Here is an 18,287-nt window from a genome sequence, read left to right as displayed (position 1 = left end):
CTGTATAAAGCTATAAAATTCGCCAGAGAAAGATACAGTCTTTCTGTAAATAGTTTCACGTAGAAACTGAAGAATCAAGAGCAAACTTAACGTCGTCATAACTTTGAAACGGCCAGATTTGATTTGTCAAAATTCATTCAGCTGCACTGAACAGCGAGGCCTTACCTCATAAAGAGAAAATCTTGAAGTTTTGAGAAATACTATCTAGGAATTTCTGAGACCATTCCCAAAATCGTCTAAGGGGATTTCCCTCAATACGGATCGTCACGCCACACTCACTATTTCAAACTTCAATTCTTTGGTCAAACTTGTTTAGTTAAAAAAAATGGCAGCACCAGCCTAGGTCTGTCCGAACTTGGATAACTGTGCCCTCCGTCTTGACTACAAGTACCAGGGCATGCACAAACGCTGCATTTTGATTTAAAACTACGATGTTCACTGATTCTCGATTTTCCCATGCAGGATCAAAGTTATTCATGGGGCATTCCATACTTTCATACAAATTAGACAAAGACGAAATATTTTGTTGGGGATAACTTAAGGCGGGGTTTCACTAATGATCGTTAACTTAAAACATTCAGGCAATTTTGAGAAACCTTGAAATTCAAATAAACAAAACTCCTATCATTTCGCGTGAGTTTGATTTGCGTTTTTTTTTTATCAATCCAGCAGTCCATTCCAAATTCTTTTCTTCCCTTAGCTCGCGGCCCTGGGAATATGGCGGTGAAGTTATGCGACACTCTGGATAATAGTTTTCGTTCATATTTATTACTTTTTCCAGGAGGAAAACTGTTGTACTTTACCAGTTGGTAATAAAGAAATATTGTGCGATGGAGTGCTTAGTAATCTGCTGCCATAAAAGCCATGATCCAATACTCCTTCCAGATGGAGAGACTGTGTTACTTGGCAGAGGCCCTCTGACCCAAATAACAGACAAGAAATGCTCCAGAAATCAAGGTGAGGTCAATCCTTCTTTAGTTTCATATACCAAACTGATTGCTTAATTGACTACCAAATCTTATGCATCTTCTGATCATTATAATTTATTAATAACGCATAACATCCTGTAAAGTTAAAACCTTGACATACTCGAATTTGCACGAAATTTACCAGCTTTTTTCGGTATCACCCCTTTGTCAAGGTGGCTTATATCTTACGATTTTTGACAAATTGTAAACTTTCACAAGTCCATAAGGACATAACATTCGTAGATAAACGACCCAACAAACTTTACAGCTTTAACAATGATCATTTTGAAATAAAGGATTCGATTTGATTTGAAGTTTTTGAGAGATCTCTTGGCTTTTGATAGTCACAGAATGGGATATGGGTCTGAATCAACCAGTGTGTTGGGTATGTCAATCATCTGAATTTGGGTATGAGTTGACTGAGTACAAAAGTCTTTTGGTACAAAAACGACTAGATACCCCACACCCCCGTTTATTTTTAAACCAAACTTTTCAAGTACATCCGTCCACAGCTAATAGTCATATACACATCAATCTAGTCCGGAATGACTTGATGAACACAATTTGTGCCCAGTCAAGTAATCAGAGTGTTGACATAATTTGACATGTGGTTGCTGAAAGGCATGAAACATTTGTAAAACTTCAAAAGCGAAAATAAACCTAATGAATGTGCCTTTTTTTAAGAATTAATGGAGTACGAAAATGCAACAGATTGGAATTTGGCTAGAAACTCCCCCATAATACCAACAAAAGAAACCACGAGAAAGGTTTCCATTTGTCGTATTTGATCTCCAACTATGGCTTTCAGTGTAACATGTATTGCAAAAATATTTTAAACAAATTTGACAGAAAAAATTGCAAAGTAACCAAAAGGAACGTACATCACAAAATCCCCATATATTTTTTTAAGATCAACTCTTCAGTTGTGTTGATCGAAGTTTTAATTGAGCGGTGTGCAGATTTGACAACCAATTAATCTGCTCAAAGAAATCAAAATAAGTCCCTAACTATTTTTGTAATAACACTAAGGATTTTTGAGTAGTTTTGGACAGTCCTTGAAGAAGTTATTTAGAATGGGGGATTTAACAGCCTTTACAATACCATGTGGTACGTACCTTATAATGATTCCAATTAAAATTGATTGAGTGCATGATCAAGTTTTTTTGAATTTGCAGTTCAGCTCACAGCAAATTATATAAGAAAGGAAGTGCTTGTGAAGCAGGTAATAAGAATCATTTTTTTGATACTGGCACTTTGGTTTGAGATTAAGGAAGTTCTATTAAGGTATTCCTGTGTATTTTAACTTTGTTTAATCAGTGACATGCAATAATGGCATATCTTTTGTGGATTTGTTATTGAGATTGTTTTTAAAATTTGTGTAATGCATTAAATTACCAAGCCTGCAATTTGTTACCTGAAAAATTCTGCCTTCTGTTCACCTCAATGAATGGTCCTTTAGGTTTCTCAGATGTCTTTCTCACAAAAAAATATGTAATGTGCCACAAACCTGGTATGTGAGACAACAGAGAGGCCAGAACATGCATCAAGCACTACATTTAGTGAAAGCTTTGTGAACAGGATACAAATGATGTATTCAAAATCGACTTTTTTTCAATGCCTTCAATTAGTAATTAGTGTTTGTTTGTCCTTAACATCGCCCACCTAGATTAGCTTACTATTTGCAGGTGGTGTTTATTGTAAGTAATTGTTTTGAAAGACCTAATGAACTTGAAAAAAGGATTTGAGAATCTTTTAAGCGATATCTTACTTGAAGTAGAATGAATTTGGCTGGTCATTTTTCGGGGTGTTCCAAGTTTATTTATTTTTGTCTTTTCTTATTGTTCTTTCTGTTTATCATTGAATGTATTTATTTATTTTTTTTAACTGTGAAGTTTCAATTCAGAGATTTATAGTTAACTTTTTGCAAATTAGCTGGGAAACAATTCAAGTTCTGTTGGAGGAGTGAATCTGGGCAAAGGAGACTCAACATTTCTTGGTCCTGGAGGAACTTTCTGTCTCCTTGGAGACAAGTATTCTCACTTCATCTATTTCAGTAGACTACAACCTTCTGAAAGAGAAAGAGCCGATGATGAACCTAAATCCAAGAAAGCTTGTTTTGATACTTTAAGTGATTCAGATGATAATCTCACATCTGAAGACCTTGAGGATATACGCCGTGAATTTGGCCAACAGATGGTGGAAAAGATACAACTGCAAAAGAACAAAAAAGTTGACCTTTCAAAAGAGGATCTAGCCTTTTGTAATTTGAGGGATTCATGGAAGGATATTGGAGAGGAGCTAATTGTTTTCACCAGTAGAGGGTCAGAAGCAAGTTCTAAGGTATCTGAGTTAAATGAGGAATCTCCACAGCTTATTGTGTTGGAATGATTTGTCTTGATGAATTATCAACTGCAACTTCACTGTGTGCTTAGACAAACATCCAGACTTCCTTATTCACTACTTTTTAAATTTATTTCTTTTATTGTCAGCCAGATTATGCATTTGCCAGTCTGTTCCTGAGTCTTTATGATTAGACTACAATATTTTTTAAGCTACAATGTATTAGCATGCTGATGTGTTTTAAAGGAATAAGTTCTTGTCTGTCAGGCTGTTTTTAACTTGTAACGAAGCTCCCATTGGAGGTTAAAAAAAAGAAGCTGCAAATTGATGAAACTGAAAACTATTTGCAACCTGCAGATAATAGGTCTATTCCTTTGGGAATTGTAATTTCACTCAGGCTAGAAGAGGATGTGGATCATTTCTCTCACAATCATGGTTGGGTAAGGAAAGGAAAGTGTGGAAATTGCAATAAAAGGTTTTTTATGCCTGGTATTTAAGAGTAACCATGTTTGGGCCAAAAATAGGACTGTAAACTGGTTTAAGTGCCTAGCTATTTACCCTTCTCCTAATCAGTCCACCTTGGCTGATCAAATCTTACATGTTATGTAATGTTACAAAAACTGAATTTACCAATGCTTAATAATGAGGGCTTCTTTTGCAGATTGCTGGTTTTGATTTGGATGGAACACTTATCACCACTCAGTCTGGGAGGGTGTTTCCCACCTCAGCCACAGATTGGCAGTGAGTGAATTAAAACATTACCCCTAGCTCTCACTTTCAAGATCATTTCACATGGCAAACTAGGGCTTTATCTCCTTGAGTGAACATTGGAATTTTCACCAGTGTGCATCTTACTGTATTTAAGTGCCTTAATTAATTTATATATTTTATCCTTGTTACCTTTGTGCAAACTATTTTCCCACATTTGAAATATTCATAATTACACTCTCCAGAAATAACTGACTCTGTACATGGTCAAAATGACTTCAAAATCTGGCAACAGGTCTTTTACCATTCAGCTACTGTCCAAATACTATAATGGCCCACACAAAGCTGAAGGTCATTTAGGGAATGAATCCTGCTTATTAATGGATTATTAATGATTATTAATGAATCCTGCTTATTAATGGTGACTGTGAGACACAAGTCAGTTTATTAACATTTCAACCCCTGAGAGTGTTAAGCATCTAAAAACTCCTTCCAGCATCATCCCTTCCAGCATCACTCCTTCTTAATAGTTATTTATTTTCTTTGTTCTGTCCAGAATTCTCTGTCCAGAAATTGTTCCAAAACTGAAAGATCTTTGGCACAATGGATACAAGGCTTGTATCATCATTTTTTCCATTGAACTTACTTGACTGATTAACTGTTTGAACAGGTATATGAAAGTATATTTTTCATGTATCATGCTGTGAACCTTGAAAAATTTATTTTTATCATTAATTTGTGATTTTCATCAATTTATTCCATTTTCCATAACAGATTGTCATTTTTACAAACCAGGTAGGTTTGAAAACTTGCATTTTTCCCGGGTGTTGACCTAAGACCTAAGACCTGGAAAACTAAGACCTGGTTTTTTTCAGGGGGAAATTATCAAATTTCAGCTTCCTTTACCTTTAAGTGGTAAAATGAATGAAATATTACTTCACTCACACTTAAAAATAACAATTATTCATTTTACCACTTAAAGGTAAGGATGCAGAAATTTGATGATTTCCCCTAAAAAAAAAACCCCAGGGTCTTAGTTTTCTGGGTCTTCAGTCTCAGGTCTTAGCTTTCTGGACACCCCATTTTTCGCTTTGATATACCAAACTGACTCTCGAGATGTTAGCTTTTATACTATGTCTTGTGCATTCATTTAGTTTTTCCAATGCTTTTTACAACATTGTTTTTTTTATTCCATGTAACATCAATAGGAGCAGCATTATGGTTTAGTCTGACAGGGGATCTTTTTTAGTTTTTCATGAAAAAGCTAGTACTAATGACCAATGAAATAGTTTTTAATCATTTTTGTTAAAAGCAATCAGTTTTTAAGAAGGGTTTACATCAGCTAGTGGTAATGATTTATGTAATTTGAAATGCCAAACCTGTGGATTCATAAGAGGAGACAGGATTGTGTTTGTACCATTGATGACAATGGCCGTTAGAAAGCCACATTCAGTGATCAGCTGCTAACAGATTGTCCAGCTTAATTGTATTAATAATTCTCTCCCAATTTTGGATTCTCTCGTATGGGATTTTCATACAGGAGTTTTAATTACAACATTTAGCCCTCTAACACAAAGAATATATGAAAGACATATATCTGAACTGTGGTTATGAAACGTATATGTGCACGATTCCTCACAGTAAAGCACTATATTTAAGAAATAGACTAAGTGAAAATCAGACCTGAAAAAATCCAGCCTGGATTATTTCAGCCTGGATTTTTTCAGGTCTGATTTTCACTATTGCTTAAATAGTACTTTACTGCGAGGATCGAGCACGTATATGTTTCATGATCGCAGTTCAGATATGTCTTTCATATTATTCTTTGTGTTTGATTTCTCATCTTACGGGTTTATGTCGAATTAATTTGATGGCCTGCTCCCAGTTGGCTTGTTAGCTCAATTGGTAGAGTGCTGCTTTAGTATCGTGGAGGTCAGTAGTTCAAATCCCGTACAAACCTGGATTTTTTCAGGTCTGATGTTCACCATTGCTTAAATAGTGCTTTACTGCAAGGATCATGCACATATACATTTAGCCCTCTGTTTTTCTACCAGCTTGGCATTTCCAGAAAGCAGTTAAAGGTAGCAGACTTTAAGTCTAAGATTGAGCAGATCAGTAGTTACCTCAAAGTACCTGTGCAGGTGAGATAAATCATACTCATCTCTAGATCTTTCAGATCACAGTTTATTTTTGATGGTCCAAGGTTATTTCAGTAATCTAATTTAGAATGCAATTGTCATAATAGTCTTCCTTTCTTGTAACAGAGAATGTACTTCCCTGAATGAGCACCTGGAACTTAACTTGCATTTCATATTTTTATTTTTATAGGTTTTAATTGCTACAGGAAATAGCATCTACCGGAAGCCGCTCACTGGTATGTGGAAGCACTTAGTCACACAGGTATTATTTGTGGGTATCTAGTAAAACAAGTAATGACCTAAAACCACCTACAACCACCTAAAACAACCTACAACCATCTAAAACCACCTACAACCACCTACAACCACCTTCACAATACTATTGTGACAATTTTGTTGACAAATTTCAATGTAAATGCACACCAGAAATGTTGTCTTGTAACATGGGTTCCTATCAGTAGTGAAAACTAAAAATCTATAAGTCATTGTCTGCAAGATCTGCCAATCCAAAGTTAGGGATATTGTGAAAGTAACCTTGGCAGGAAATTTATCTCGCATGTCTTGCATGTCATGACCAGGGAAAAACACGAAAAAAAAAATTGTTTACTCAGGAGCAGCATGAAGAGCCTTGAGGTATTTCAAGTAGCAGATCGACTACGTTTTTGAGGTCAGTGTTTTCAAGGTCTGAGTTTTCGAGGTCTGCTTTTTCAAGGTCTATCTGAGGTCAACAGGACACTAAGCAGGATCCCCAGTAGCAGGAAATTTGATGAAGTTTTTTTACAGCTGTGTGAAATGTACGGCTCCATTTCTGTGTTCTTGCGGCAGGATGCCACTTTGTCACCAGAAGAGAATGGAACATGTGTAACAACAGGGAAATTAAAAGCAATCAAAATCAATAACGAAAATCAGAACAAATTAATGCCAGCATATTGTAAGTTCCGAGAGCTGATTGACTCAATCTATTTCGCGTTTGGGACTCATAGGGATGCTGCTTGTAACTGCAGTCATTTTTAGGGAATTTACAAGCTACATGCATCTTGTGAGATTTGCAAGTTCTGTTTATCACAGCTGTCACTTCATTTTAACTGTCACTGTTCTTTTCGCGGTTTCCTGTTCTCAGTCAATTAAATTTTTTCCTCTGTGAATAATAGTATCTTTAAACTGTTTTGTTTTCTTTGTTGTACGCTAACTAAGCAGCCCAATGATTGAAGCAATTTAAAATGGTTATGGTTGCTTGGATATTGATTTCTTAGCAAAGGGCAAAATGTTATATTATGCAACCTCATCAAATTTCCTGCTACTCAGACCTTGAAAACACTGACCTCAAAAACCTAGGGTATATCTATCACTCGAAATACCTCAAGGCTCTTGGTGCTGCTCCTGTCATGTAAACAATTTTCTTCATGTTTTTCCCTGCATGGTCATGACAAGCAAGACATGCAATAACATTTTCAGTGTGAATTTACTTTGAAATTTGTCAACAAAATTGTCACAAATTGTCACAATAGTATTCTGAAGGTGGTTGTAGGTGATTTTAGGTGGTTTTAGGTCATTCCTTGTTTTAGTACTTACGATTATTCATGGTAAAGATTGTTTATGTGTTCCCAACCAATTACATAGTTGCATGCATTAAGTGATGTTCATGCATGCAATTCATTAATTTAGTAATAACAACATTAAGAACTTTTCTCGAAGTTTAACTGTTTTTGGTTTAGGTGGTTTTTACTCAAGCTTTCGAAGGAATGCCTGAGTCTTAAAAGGCAAGCCATTCTTATTCTCCTTTGGTTGCCAGATCGATCTGCATTGTCTTCCCATGTGTTTCTCTGATGGAGACACTGAAAACAGTTTCATTTGATTTGACCTTTTAAGTGATTTCATTCTATCTTCAAGTTGATTTTGCAAATCTGTTTTGGCTATATTTTACATTTATTTTGCAGCTTATTTATAATTTATGGTTTTTGCATATTTCATTTGATTTGACAATTCTTTTTGTCACCTTGTGAGCTTAATTTCACTCCTGCAGTGTGAGTCTGTTTTTTTCTCCCCTTGTGGTGGGTGTCTACAAAACGAAGATCGAAGACCGAAGACCAAAAAACGAAGACAAGGGGGTCTTCGTTTTGTAGAAAAGACCCCGTGAATCTATAAAATGAAGACCCTTGCTAAAACACTTTGTCAGATGCCAATTGACGCGAAATCATTGGGGCCTTTGTTTTCCGTTTAAAAAGGACCGTGTGAATCTAAAAAATAAAGACCCTAATGCTAAAACTGTTTGCGAGTAAACAAAAAATTAAAAGCGTTAAGGAAGATGAGGGAGCGGGAGCATTATTTGGTCTTATTTGCATTATAATTGAATGTCTTCATTTGCAAAACTTTTTTTAGTTGGAACTCTTGTTGCTCTCACTTGACTTGTAAATTTCTCACTTTTAGTCCGGAACCCGAGAAAGGTAATTTACATTTTACCTGAAGTACCAACTTTGACAGCAATTAACCGACACAAGCCAAACATTTCTGGAGAAAAAATAACACGAATGAAACAATTTTTAAAATTTCTAAACAGACAAATACCTTTTCTCCGCAAGCTATTGACGTTAACTTTAGTGCCAAGACGTACAACAGCTCACCTATGCAGCTCATACCCTGCATAGGCGGTATTATAAAGAGTTTAGTAACTGTGGTTATCTTGCCTGTAATCTCATAAATAGAAGCAGTGATGCCGAGGTTTCTGTACGCTGTGCCACAAATTTTATCGCTTTCAGACAAGGATTATAAAGAAGGAGACACTAAAAATTACATATATTTTGTAAAAGGAAGTTCAGTTCTGTGCATGTTTGCGTGACTTAAAAATGATCCTAAATAATATAATTGGCTGAATAGGCCTTATACATTAGGTCATGTGCTCATATTTTGCTAAGCTTTGTTTCAGCGAATGATTATCAACCCTCTGCCAGATTTTGTAAGCGAGCTTGTAAAACGAGACACTCCGAGGGAAAAATAAGTACCTTTTTTTTCTCCTGTAGTTGCTGTTTATAGAATGATAGCCCTGTAAATGAAGGTAGCAGTCATTTTTTTCCAGTATGAATTAGTTCCTCGTATATTCTAGCTTATGTCATTAGTGAGGAGAACACACCTGCCTGTCTACGTCAGTACAAATATGTTACAAGGGATTTTAATTTCAAACTGCAGTTAGATAATTAGCACATCGTTGTTTACTTTGGTTTTGTTAATGTTCTTTAAATAGAAATCAAGATATAACAGTTGGTTAATTCTATCAGGAATTGAAGACATTTTCCCTGTGTGTAGTTTCTATAATTCCGGAATTGAATAGCCACAAATAAACAATATTTGATTCTTTTTGTGTCAAACTTTCATTGCGAAAGGGAACTATTCAATCTGAACCCTCAGAGTGGATCAGCAGTATGGTAATAGTTGCCAAACCTCAGAAGATTCGAATCTGTCTGGACCCAAAAGACCTGAACCGTGCCATACAACGCTCCAAATTTTGAATGCCAGTGTTGGAAGAGCTGTTACCAGACCTCAACAAAGCCAGAATCTTTAGCTCATTTGATGCCAAAGATGGATTCTATCAAGTTGGCCTTGACCAAGAGAGCAGTAAACTAACCACTTTCTGGACACCCCTAGGAAGATACCAGTACTTAAGAATGCCCTGTGGTATAAGTCTAGCCCCAGAAGCCTTTGAAAGCAGACTACAAGAATGTCTTGCCGACCTGCCTGGTGTGAAAGTCATCAGAGATGATATTCTTGTTGTTGGTTATGGTGTAAACGACTCGGAAGCCCTTCTTAATCGTGATCAGAATGTGGTCCACCTACTTGAACAAGCCAAACAAGTACATCTGAAACTCAACAAGAACAAAGTTAAGCTTCGACAGGCAGAAGTTAAATTCATGGGTCATGTGATTTCAAGGGATGGACTGAAACCAGATACTGATAAAGTTAACTGCCATCAAGAATATGCCGAAGCCAACAACTAAGCCTGAAGTTCTTACCCTGCTTGGTTTTGAAAACTATCTATCTAAATTACTACCAAAGCTTTCAGATGTGTCAGCACCTTTAAGAGAGCTTACAACCAAACAATTCAACTTCACCTGGGCCAAACAGCACGATGAGGCTTTTGCCACTATTCAGCATTTGGTTACTCAACACCGGGTCCTTAAATTCTACAGTATAGAAGAAGAAGTAACTATTCAGACAGATGCCAGTAATAAAGGCCTTGGCGCAGTCCTTCTTCAAAATGGACAGCCAGTCGCCTTTGCGTCCAGAACTCTCTCACCAGCAGAACAAAGCTATGCAACCATAGAGAAAGAATGTCTGGCAATAGTCTTCGCTTGTGAAAGATTCAATCAATACCTAGCACGCAGAGAGCAGATTTCAGTCAAAACTGACCACAAGCCTCTTGAGTCAATATTCAAGAAGTCTCGATTATCAGCTCCATGCCGCCTTCAAAGAATGCTTCTCAGGCTGCAACGATTCAACCTGACCGTTAAGTACAAGCCTGGATCCCAAATGCTCTTAGCCGACCATTTGTCCAGAGCCGCACAACATGAAACTTCTGAGACAGAAGAATCTTTTCAGGTATTTTCCTTAGAGCTGGAGAGCCTTGACCCTTTGCAAACCCCGAAGGTCACGCCAGAATGACTGGATCAATTGCAACATAGCACAAGTCATGATGACACTCTGCAGACACTAAAATCCACAATTCTGACCGGATGACCAATGCAGAAAGATCAGGTACCAAACCAGATTTGGGAGTATTGGTCTTACCGCAAGGAGCTATCAGTTCACAATGGTGTTCTTTTCAAAGGCTCAAGAGTAGTCATCCCTAAGTTACTAAGACCTGAAGTCAAGTCTAGAATTCATTCCAGTCATTTAGGAGTAGAAGCTTGCCTGCACAAAGCTAAAGACGCTGTATTCTGGCCTGGTATGAATGCAGAAGTGAGTTACCTAATCAAACAATGTTCAATTTGCAACTAATTTCAAGTCAAGAATCAGAAGCTTCCAATGCAAAGCTTCCTGACCGCCCCTGGAGTCAAGTAGCTGCTGACCAGTTCAAACTTCATGGCAAAGAATACATAGTGCTTGTTAACTACTACTCAGATTTCCTAGAAGTACAAAAATTGGAGGAAAACACTTCCAGTTCTGTGATTAAATTCTTTAAGGAACAATTCAGCCGACATGGCATTCCAGATACTCTAACTACTGACAACGCTTCTCAGTTTACAAGCCATGAGTTCCATCAGTTTTCAGTTGATTGGGAATTCACTCTGGTGTCATCTTCCCCACATCATTCCAAATCCAACGGAAAGGCAGAGTCTGCTGTGAAAATTGTCAAGTCTTTGTTCAGAAAAGCTCTCAAAGACAACAAAGACCAGTGGTTAGTCCTATTGGACCAGTGCAACACACCAACAGAGTTCATGGAAAGTAGCCCTGCACAGAGATTGATGTCTAGACGCACTAGAACCTTACTACCTACAGCTTCTAACTTGGTGCTCCCTAAGATTCCCAAAAATGTGAATGCAAAGCTAAAATTGAAAAGGCAAAAGGCCAAGTGGTACAATGATCACACATCACGCTCCCTGCCAGAATTACATGTTGGGCAAGAGGTAAAAGTGGCACCTCTTCAGAAGAATCAAAGCTGGAAATCTGGTACCTGTATCAAGAAGCTATCAGACAGGTCCTATGCAGTTAAATCCATCATTCTTAAAAACTTCAAATTACTTCAAAACGATCCAGAGACAAGCACTATCTTTTCGCAGCCTCCGCTCATTTCATTCAAACGCGACAAAAACTTAGGCAATTTTTTGGTCAGAAGTTCTTTTCAGACTAATGAGCAACCAGGCACTTTTAAATGCGCTCATGCACGATGCAAAACGTGTCCTTTCATTCACAACACTGATAAAATATCGGGACCTAAACGATCCATTAAGATCACCGATCACTTCACGTGCACCTCCGCTAATGTAATCTATTGCATAACTTGCACTTATTGCAAAAAGATATACATCGGCGAAACAGGCAGAAGACTAGGTGACCGATTCCGAGAACACCTTGGAGACGTGGAAAGGAATGACAAGGACACATCTAAACCAGTTGCTAGACATTTTAATTTACCTAATCATTCTAAGCAACATATGGCAATCTGCGGTCTTTCCTTGCACTTAGGTGGCACGGAAAGCCGTAAAAATCTTGAACAAAAGCTCATCTTTCAAACCGGCAGTCTCAATCCCACAGGGATCAATGAACGCTTTTCATTCCACTAATTTATTCATGTTTTTCTCGTTGCCATGCACCCACCAATAACGTAGCTCCATTTTCTGCCTTTAAAAGCACACACAACCCACAATTCCTCTATTCGCTCCGACGAAGGGCTAACGCTCGAAACGTCAGCTTTTGTGATCATTACGGTGGCCAATTTACCATTTCAACTTTGTTAATATATCCAAATTATTTCGTTACTCCCACGAACGCAGCCCCAAACAGTTTCTTTCGAAACTATCAGCCTTTATTCCTATGTAGTAAAAACTAGTTCAGACAACCAAGTATTCCATCAAAATCGGGAATTTCTGAAGCCAGCTACACAACCTGCTGAACAACCCAAACCAGTTGAAAGCAGTGATAGCCAGCTTACAAAGAGTGTAAACCAGCCTTCAAAGCAAGATGTCAAGTCAGCTAATCATGACCCGAAACCAACAATGACATCACAAACTGTTCCTTTGAAGAAAACGCGTACCCAAGTTGTAAAGCCACCCTCGAGGTTCAATGACTTTGTTGCGTAGTTTATCATATGAAACTAGACTACAGCTCAAGAGAACTCGGAGTGTCTATTTTAGAAAAACTGACTATCAGGCAACAACTTTTATAAGGACTCCTGACTTATAAGTCCTATACCAAGTTCCATTTGTTCTGTTTTGTTTTGTTTCTAATTTTTATTTAGTAATTTCCTTTCCGACCTGGACAATAACATTTTATTTATGTTATAGAGTTTTCGTTAGGAAGTTAGCTTACTCCAAAAGAAGAGAGATGTTACAATAAGTTACGTCACTTGTCACTTTACGTAGATTCCTTATTTGGTCGTAAATAAATCAGTTGAGATCTACAGAGTTTGCAGCGTGCATACTTTAACAGTGTTGTATCTCAAAAATGTGTGAAGAAGGAACACCCCAAGAAATACATCTGAGTCCTTAGAAATATCTAGTGGTGTTGCTTTATTGTAATGGATATTATTAATTTGCTATTATATTTCCTCCTGATAAAAGCAGGATAACATTTTCAGTTGCTCAATCACTTTATTGTCACTTTGTTGTCACTTCCCATGATAGTTTATCTCTTTACTATATAGGTGTATTCTCCATGTGGGGATGCACCTGAGGCTTCTTTGAACTTCAATGTTTGGTTCAGTTGTCTCTCCATAAATCACTAATGGCACATTACTAAGAAAACCAGTCATTTTATCCTTGTACTAGGCCAATGATGATGTTACTGTAGATGAAAAAGACAGCTTCTTTGTTGGTGGTAAGAGATTTACTGATTTCATAAAAAGTAGCATGAGTTTAAAGATTTGGACAGACTTAAAGATTAATGCTTTTTCCTTGAACACCTAGCAATACAGTATACAATGCACAAGGTACTCATAAAAAAAGAAATGAGTTGCAAAACAAAATGTGACAGAATGACCTCAGTTCCCAATGATACATCAGAACATTAATGTAGCTCTTTCTTTTCACCCTCTAGTCCCTTAGTAGTAATGGTAAAAGGTTGAAGCCTTATTAAAACTTAGCTAGGAGCCTAACTTGAAATCACATCATTTGTATCTTAGATGCAGCAGGGCGACCAGCTGACTGGGAACCAGGAAAGAAGAAGGATTTCTCTTGCAATGATAGATTGGTGATTGGATGGATTTTTTTTTAATCAGTTAGTTATGGTCACAATAATCAACAGAATTGTATTTTGTTTGTCCATAACAGCACAAGGGGGGCTTCTTTATCAAAATTTAGTTCATGAAACATCATCATTAATTTAACTAAGATGATATTATAGAAGAGGTTAGAGAAGAGGTTATTCATTTTGTCACAGGGGTAGAACAAAGGAAAAAAAGTCTACTATGAGGAAGTGAACCCCAAACCTTCTGATCACATAGGCCAAAGCTCTCTATTTCTTATGACCAGTTCTCTTTGAAATTTATTTCACACTGCATCCTGCTCAATAACTTTGGAGTATTTGGGTGCAGGTTCGATTCATGGTTGGGGGGTTTTTAGTTGGGTTGTGCCAATGAATTTTTAGTCAACCAAAGGAAGGGGTTCAACAGTGAGAATATGGTATTCAGCAAAACTCAGATGAAGAAATAAATGATCAAGGAAAGAGGTGAATGATTAAATTTCACTGTTTGATCCTAAATTATGATTATATTGATTGTCTACACTGGTTTTACAATAGTTTTCTCAATATCTGAAAAGAGTGTCTACTGGTGACAGATAATAGCTGTTTTTCTACTAATGACACTTACAAAATTTTTCATTGATGTTATGATAAATTCTTAAATGTGAAGTTTGCAGAAAATATTGGAATACAGTTCCACACTCCAGAAGAATTCTTCCTGGGGCACAAGCTATCACCATTTGAGTGGCCAAAATTTCTACCAGTATGTATTCTCATTAGAGGGCTTTATGCTCAAAGCTATATATTTTGAAGAATATGTATATGAGAGTACATAAGTAAACTGCAGGGTCTGAAATTTCAACCAACTGGTTGCCATTGCAGTCAGAAATTGAGTGATGGCAACTAGATTTTAAGACATTGTCGCCAGCAGTTGACTAAAATGGCATCTTGTCAATTCCAAGATTGATTCCAGGACCACTCTAAAAGAATTGATTAAATTTCACTTATTTTCTGGGATTCATGTTTTTTGTCTTAACAAAGTTTTAAACCTCCAGGTGAAATGAGTTAGGCTTGGTCTGGAGTTTAAGCTGTCTGCCCTTTTATAAATTTATTTCATTCTTTGGTAATATTGGTCCTGAAGAGGCCCATTGGGAGTGGTAAATTGAGATTAAAGTTTAGTTATTTTGAAGTTTTGGCAAGTCACGGCAAACCAAACTTGCCTTGTTCCTGACACAATGACATTGCACCCCCCCCCCCCCCTTATAGAAATACACTGAATTTCAGACCCAGCTCCCCATTTAATTGTATATAATAATTTTACATTTGTAATTAAACCTTGCTTGGGAATGAATCTAGAATTAAACACCTGTGACGGTATGAACCTACCTCCATCATTGACATCATGTTGGATTTTGACATCATGTTGGATTTTGTCGTCAGAAAAATCTAGATGCTTATGGATCTTTATTAAATCCACCAAATGCAAAGTTGAAGTCAGAAGGTCAAGAGGTATGGAATAATAATTATAGAAAATAGACTTTTGTAAAGGGAAGAATTAGTGGAGGCGCCTTGTTTATACTTGTGAATATGTACTAGCCTCATTATGACTTTTTAAATCATTTTAAAGCCCACTCTTCCGATGAATAAATATTCTGATTTGCCTCAACACAGCTTTATGAGAGATACTTAACATCCTTTGCCAAAATTTTATCCAACAGATATGTGGCTTAGTAGTAACCTTTCCTCCCAACAATTTTGCCCTTTTGTATGGCAAATGTGTCGCAAGCGGTTAAGATTTCACATACTCAAGTTACCGGTAACCCCCATACCTGATCAACTGGAAATTGAAACCATGCAAAAGATAGTATTTTAAAGATTGTACTACAGAAACAATCAGAAAGAATTGACTCACATTTGCTTTATTACAGCTAATTGTTATGGTCGGATATCCAGCATGTAAGTAAACCAAGATGAACAGGAAGGTCAGACGTTTCTTTAAACATAGCCACTTGCTAAGAGCTTAACTCTTCGATACATGTCATGTAGAGTCACTAGTAACTATTTCCAACTCTCTTAAATACTAAGATATTAAGCGACTTAAAACATACTCTTTCCTCCATTTAGTTTTGTTCGTCTGTAACCTGTTATGTTTTAAATGCAGAGGCGTGTATGTTTCTAACGATTCTTTTTGGGCAAAACATGTAAGTTCTTGTTCCTGTCATTCATTTGATACTACTCAAAATAGTTTGTTCCCGTGGAGCAGCCATAACCAAACCAGAATTGGCACTGGTTCTGCGAGCAGGTTCGTTATTTATTACGGATTCTGATTTCCAAGTCTCACTACAAGAATGCACTGTGATTCGTTAAATTCATCATCTAAGTGAATTGTGAGTGTTACATGTATCTTTCTCCGATCTTCTGTTCAGTAAACCACCTAATATAAAACCTCGTTTTCTGTTTCGTTGTTCAGCTGGGAAAACTACGTTTGTTAAAGATTATCTTCTACCACTGGGTTACGTCCAAATAAACAGGGTAGGACATAAGCATTAGCTGCATGTCTTTTTCTCAAATGGTTCGATATAAAGCGCTGCTGTTTCGTGGTTCCTTTAGCATGCTAAGAGATTACCATTGAAAACTCTCTAGTCGTTCTTTGAATTTGTGCAAAACATTTGATGATAAACTTGTATGCAAACAAAAGTGGAAAGGTAAAATCCTCGCCTTCCCTTTGAGCTGATAGAAGGCAATCAATCAGATTGACTAGCATCCCTTTCAGTAAGAAATGGGATAAGCAGCTCTAGTCGTAGCCTCTTACTGCTATAAGCAATTCAATTGTTGTAAGTATACTTAAACCAAGGTAATAATCACAATACAATATTAGGTAACGGGATGATCCCTGCATGTTCTATAGGATATCCTAGGTACATGGCAGAAGTGTGTTTCTGCTTGCAAGGATGCATTGTCATCTGGTAAGAGAGTAGTTGTGGACAACACAAGTCCAACAAGGGAAACAAGAAAGAGGTAATGGTCATTACCATGCATTATTGGTCATTACTGGTCACTACTGGTTATTATTATTATTATTATTATTATTATTATTATTATTATTATTATTATTATTATTATTATTATTATTATCATTGTGTACAAATCCACTAAGGAAGTTCTTAAGGATTTCCGTTCTAATCAAGAGGATAAACTGCAACACCACCTAACATCTCAAGGTTTCTTCTTCTCAAATGTCATCAAGTATTCATTGTCATCTGTAAATTCTATTTGGTCAGTGGCCCAGTCTCATCTACCGAAGAACATTTACAACTTTACCATCCGCTACATCAACAACTCTCTTCCTACACGTAAGAATTTGGTAAGATGGGGGTTATCACAAAGTCCTGATTGTTCCTTTTGCCTTAATCCTGAGTCACTCCTTCATGTTGTCGCTGGTTGTCAACAATGCCTTGATCGCTTTACCTGGCGACACGACTCAATCCTTAACTTCATTGCCAAGTCCCTTCAACCTGTAATTAATGTTAGCTCCTCACTCTATGCAGATGTTACTGGTTTTCTAAAATCCCTCAATAATAACTGATGAAAATTATCGTCCAGATCTTCTTTTCCTAATCCAGTCCACGTGCCTATATGTTCTAGAATTAACAGTTGGTTTCGAATCTAACCTGTACAACAATGCAGTACGTAAAAAAGAAAAATATTGGAACTTGATTAACGAAATGAGTAGAACTTTCAGATGTGTGAAATTTGTAAATCTCTCCATGAGCTCCCTTGGCGTTTTCTCAGATGGATGCTCTACGTTCTTAGACATGATGAATGACATGGGCATTGACAAAAAGCAGCAACTTTACATAATCAAGAAAATGATAAATATAGCTATGAGAGCATTAGATATTAGAGCAACACATTACGTCTTTTGTTGTAGGAATAGGAATTGGGACAACCCAGATTTGATGCAATTTTGATTTTTGTGTGTGTGTTGAATAAGCCAATCTCAAGCAGCATTTGAAAATTGCCTACACGTAGTGAGATTTACAATTGTACATTTAAAAACACAAATAAAGTTTCCATTATTATGGCAGTATATATATATATACACATCTGGGTGCCGATCCTACTCAGGCTAGGCGTTGACTGTGGCTAGCCTAAGTCTTATTTACATACTAAAATTACATGAAATTGCTATATACTATATTATTATTATTATTATTACACAAGTTAAAAATAAAAAAAACTA

General features: G+C 36.8%; 1 protein-coding gene across 4 annotated transcripts in view; it reads left to right on the top strand.

The window, feature by feature from the left end:
- Positions 1–683: 683 nt before the first annotated feature.
- The window catches only part of LOC111342938 (bifunctional polynucleotide phosphatase/kinase), a 25,159-nt gene continuing 7,555 nt past the window's right edge, over positions 684–18,287 (top strand). Inside the window, exons 1-16 of one of the 4 annotated variants that reach the window (XM_088751844.1) lie at positions 684–957; positions 2,144–2,190; positions 2,901–3,308; positions 3,970–4,049; positions 4,573–4,630; positions 4,791–4,811; positions 6,071–6,157; positions 6,345–6,416; positions 13,633–13,681; positions 13,986–14,053; positions 14,715–14,807; positions 15,485–15,553; positions 15,973–16,000; positions 16,169–16,346; positions 16,515–16,576; positions 16,953–17,062. In XM_088751844.1, coding sequence (XP_088607970.1) covers positions 831–957; positions 2,144–2,190; positions 2,901–3,308; positions 3,970–4,049; positions 4,573–4,630; positions 4,791–4,811; positions 6,071–6,157; positions 6,345–6,416; positions 13,633–13,681; positions 13,986–14,053; positions 14,715–14,807; positions 15,485–15,553; positions 15,973–16,000; positions 16,169–16,346; positions 16,515–16,536 — 1,407 coding nt within the window. In that variant the 5' untranslated portion in view covers positions 684–830 and the 3' untranslated portion in view covers positions 16,537–16,576; positions 16,953–17,062. Of the gene's footprint in view, positions 958–2,143; positions 2,191–2,900; positions 3,309–3,969; positions 4,050–4,572; positions 4,631–4,790; positions 4,812–6,070; positions 6,158–6,344; positions 6,417–13,632; positions 13,682–13,985; positions 14,054–14,714; positions 14,808–15,484; positions 15,554–15,972; positions 16,001–16,168; positions 16,577–16,952; positions 17,063–18,287 lie in introns of those variants that run through there. The other 3 variants (XM_088751843.1, XR_015998347.1, XM_022950062.2) reach the window with 3 other exon arrangements.

Source organism: Stylophora pistillata, chromosome 3 (genome assembly GCF_964205215.1).
Source record: "Stylophora pistillata chromosome 3, jaStyPist1.2, whole genome shotgun sequence".
Classification (NCBI taxonomy): domain Eukaryota; kingdom Metazoa; phylum Cnidaria; class Anthozoa; order Scleractinia; family Pocilloporidae; genus Stylophora; species Stylophora pistillata.
Note: the sequence above shows the minus strand (reverse complement) of the source record. Positions and strands in the feature narration are given on the sequence as shown.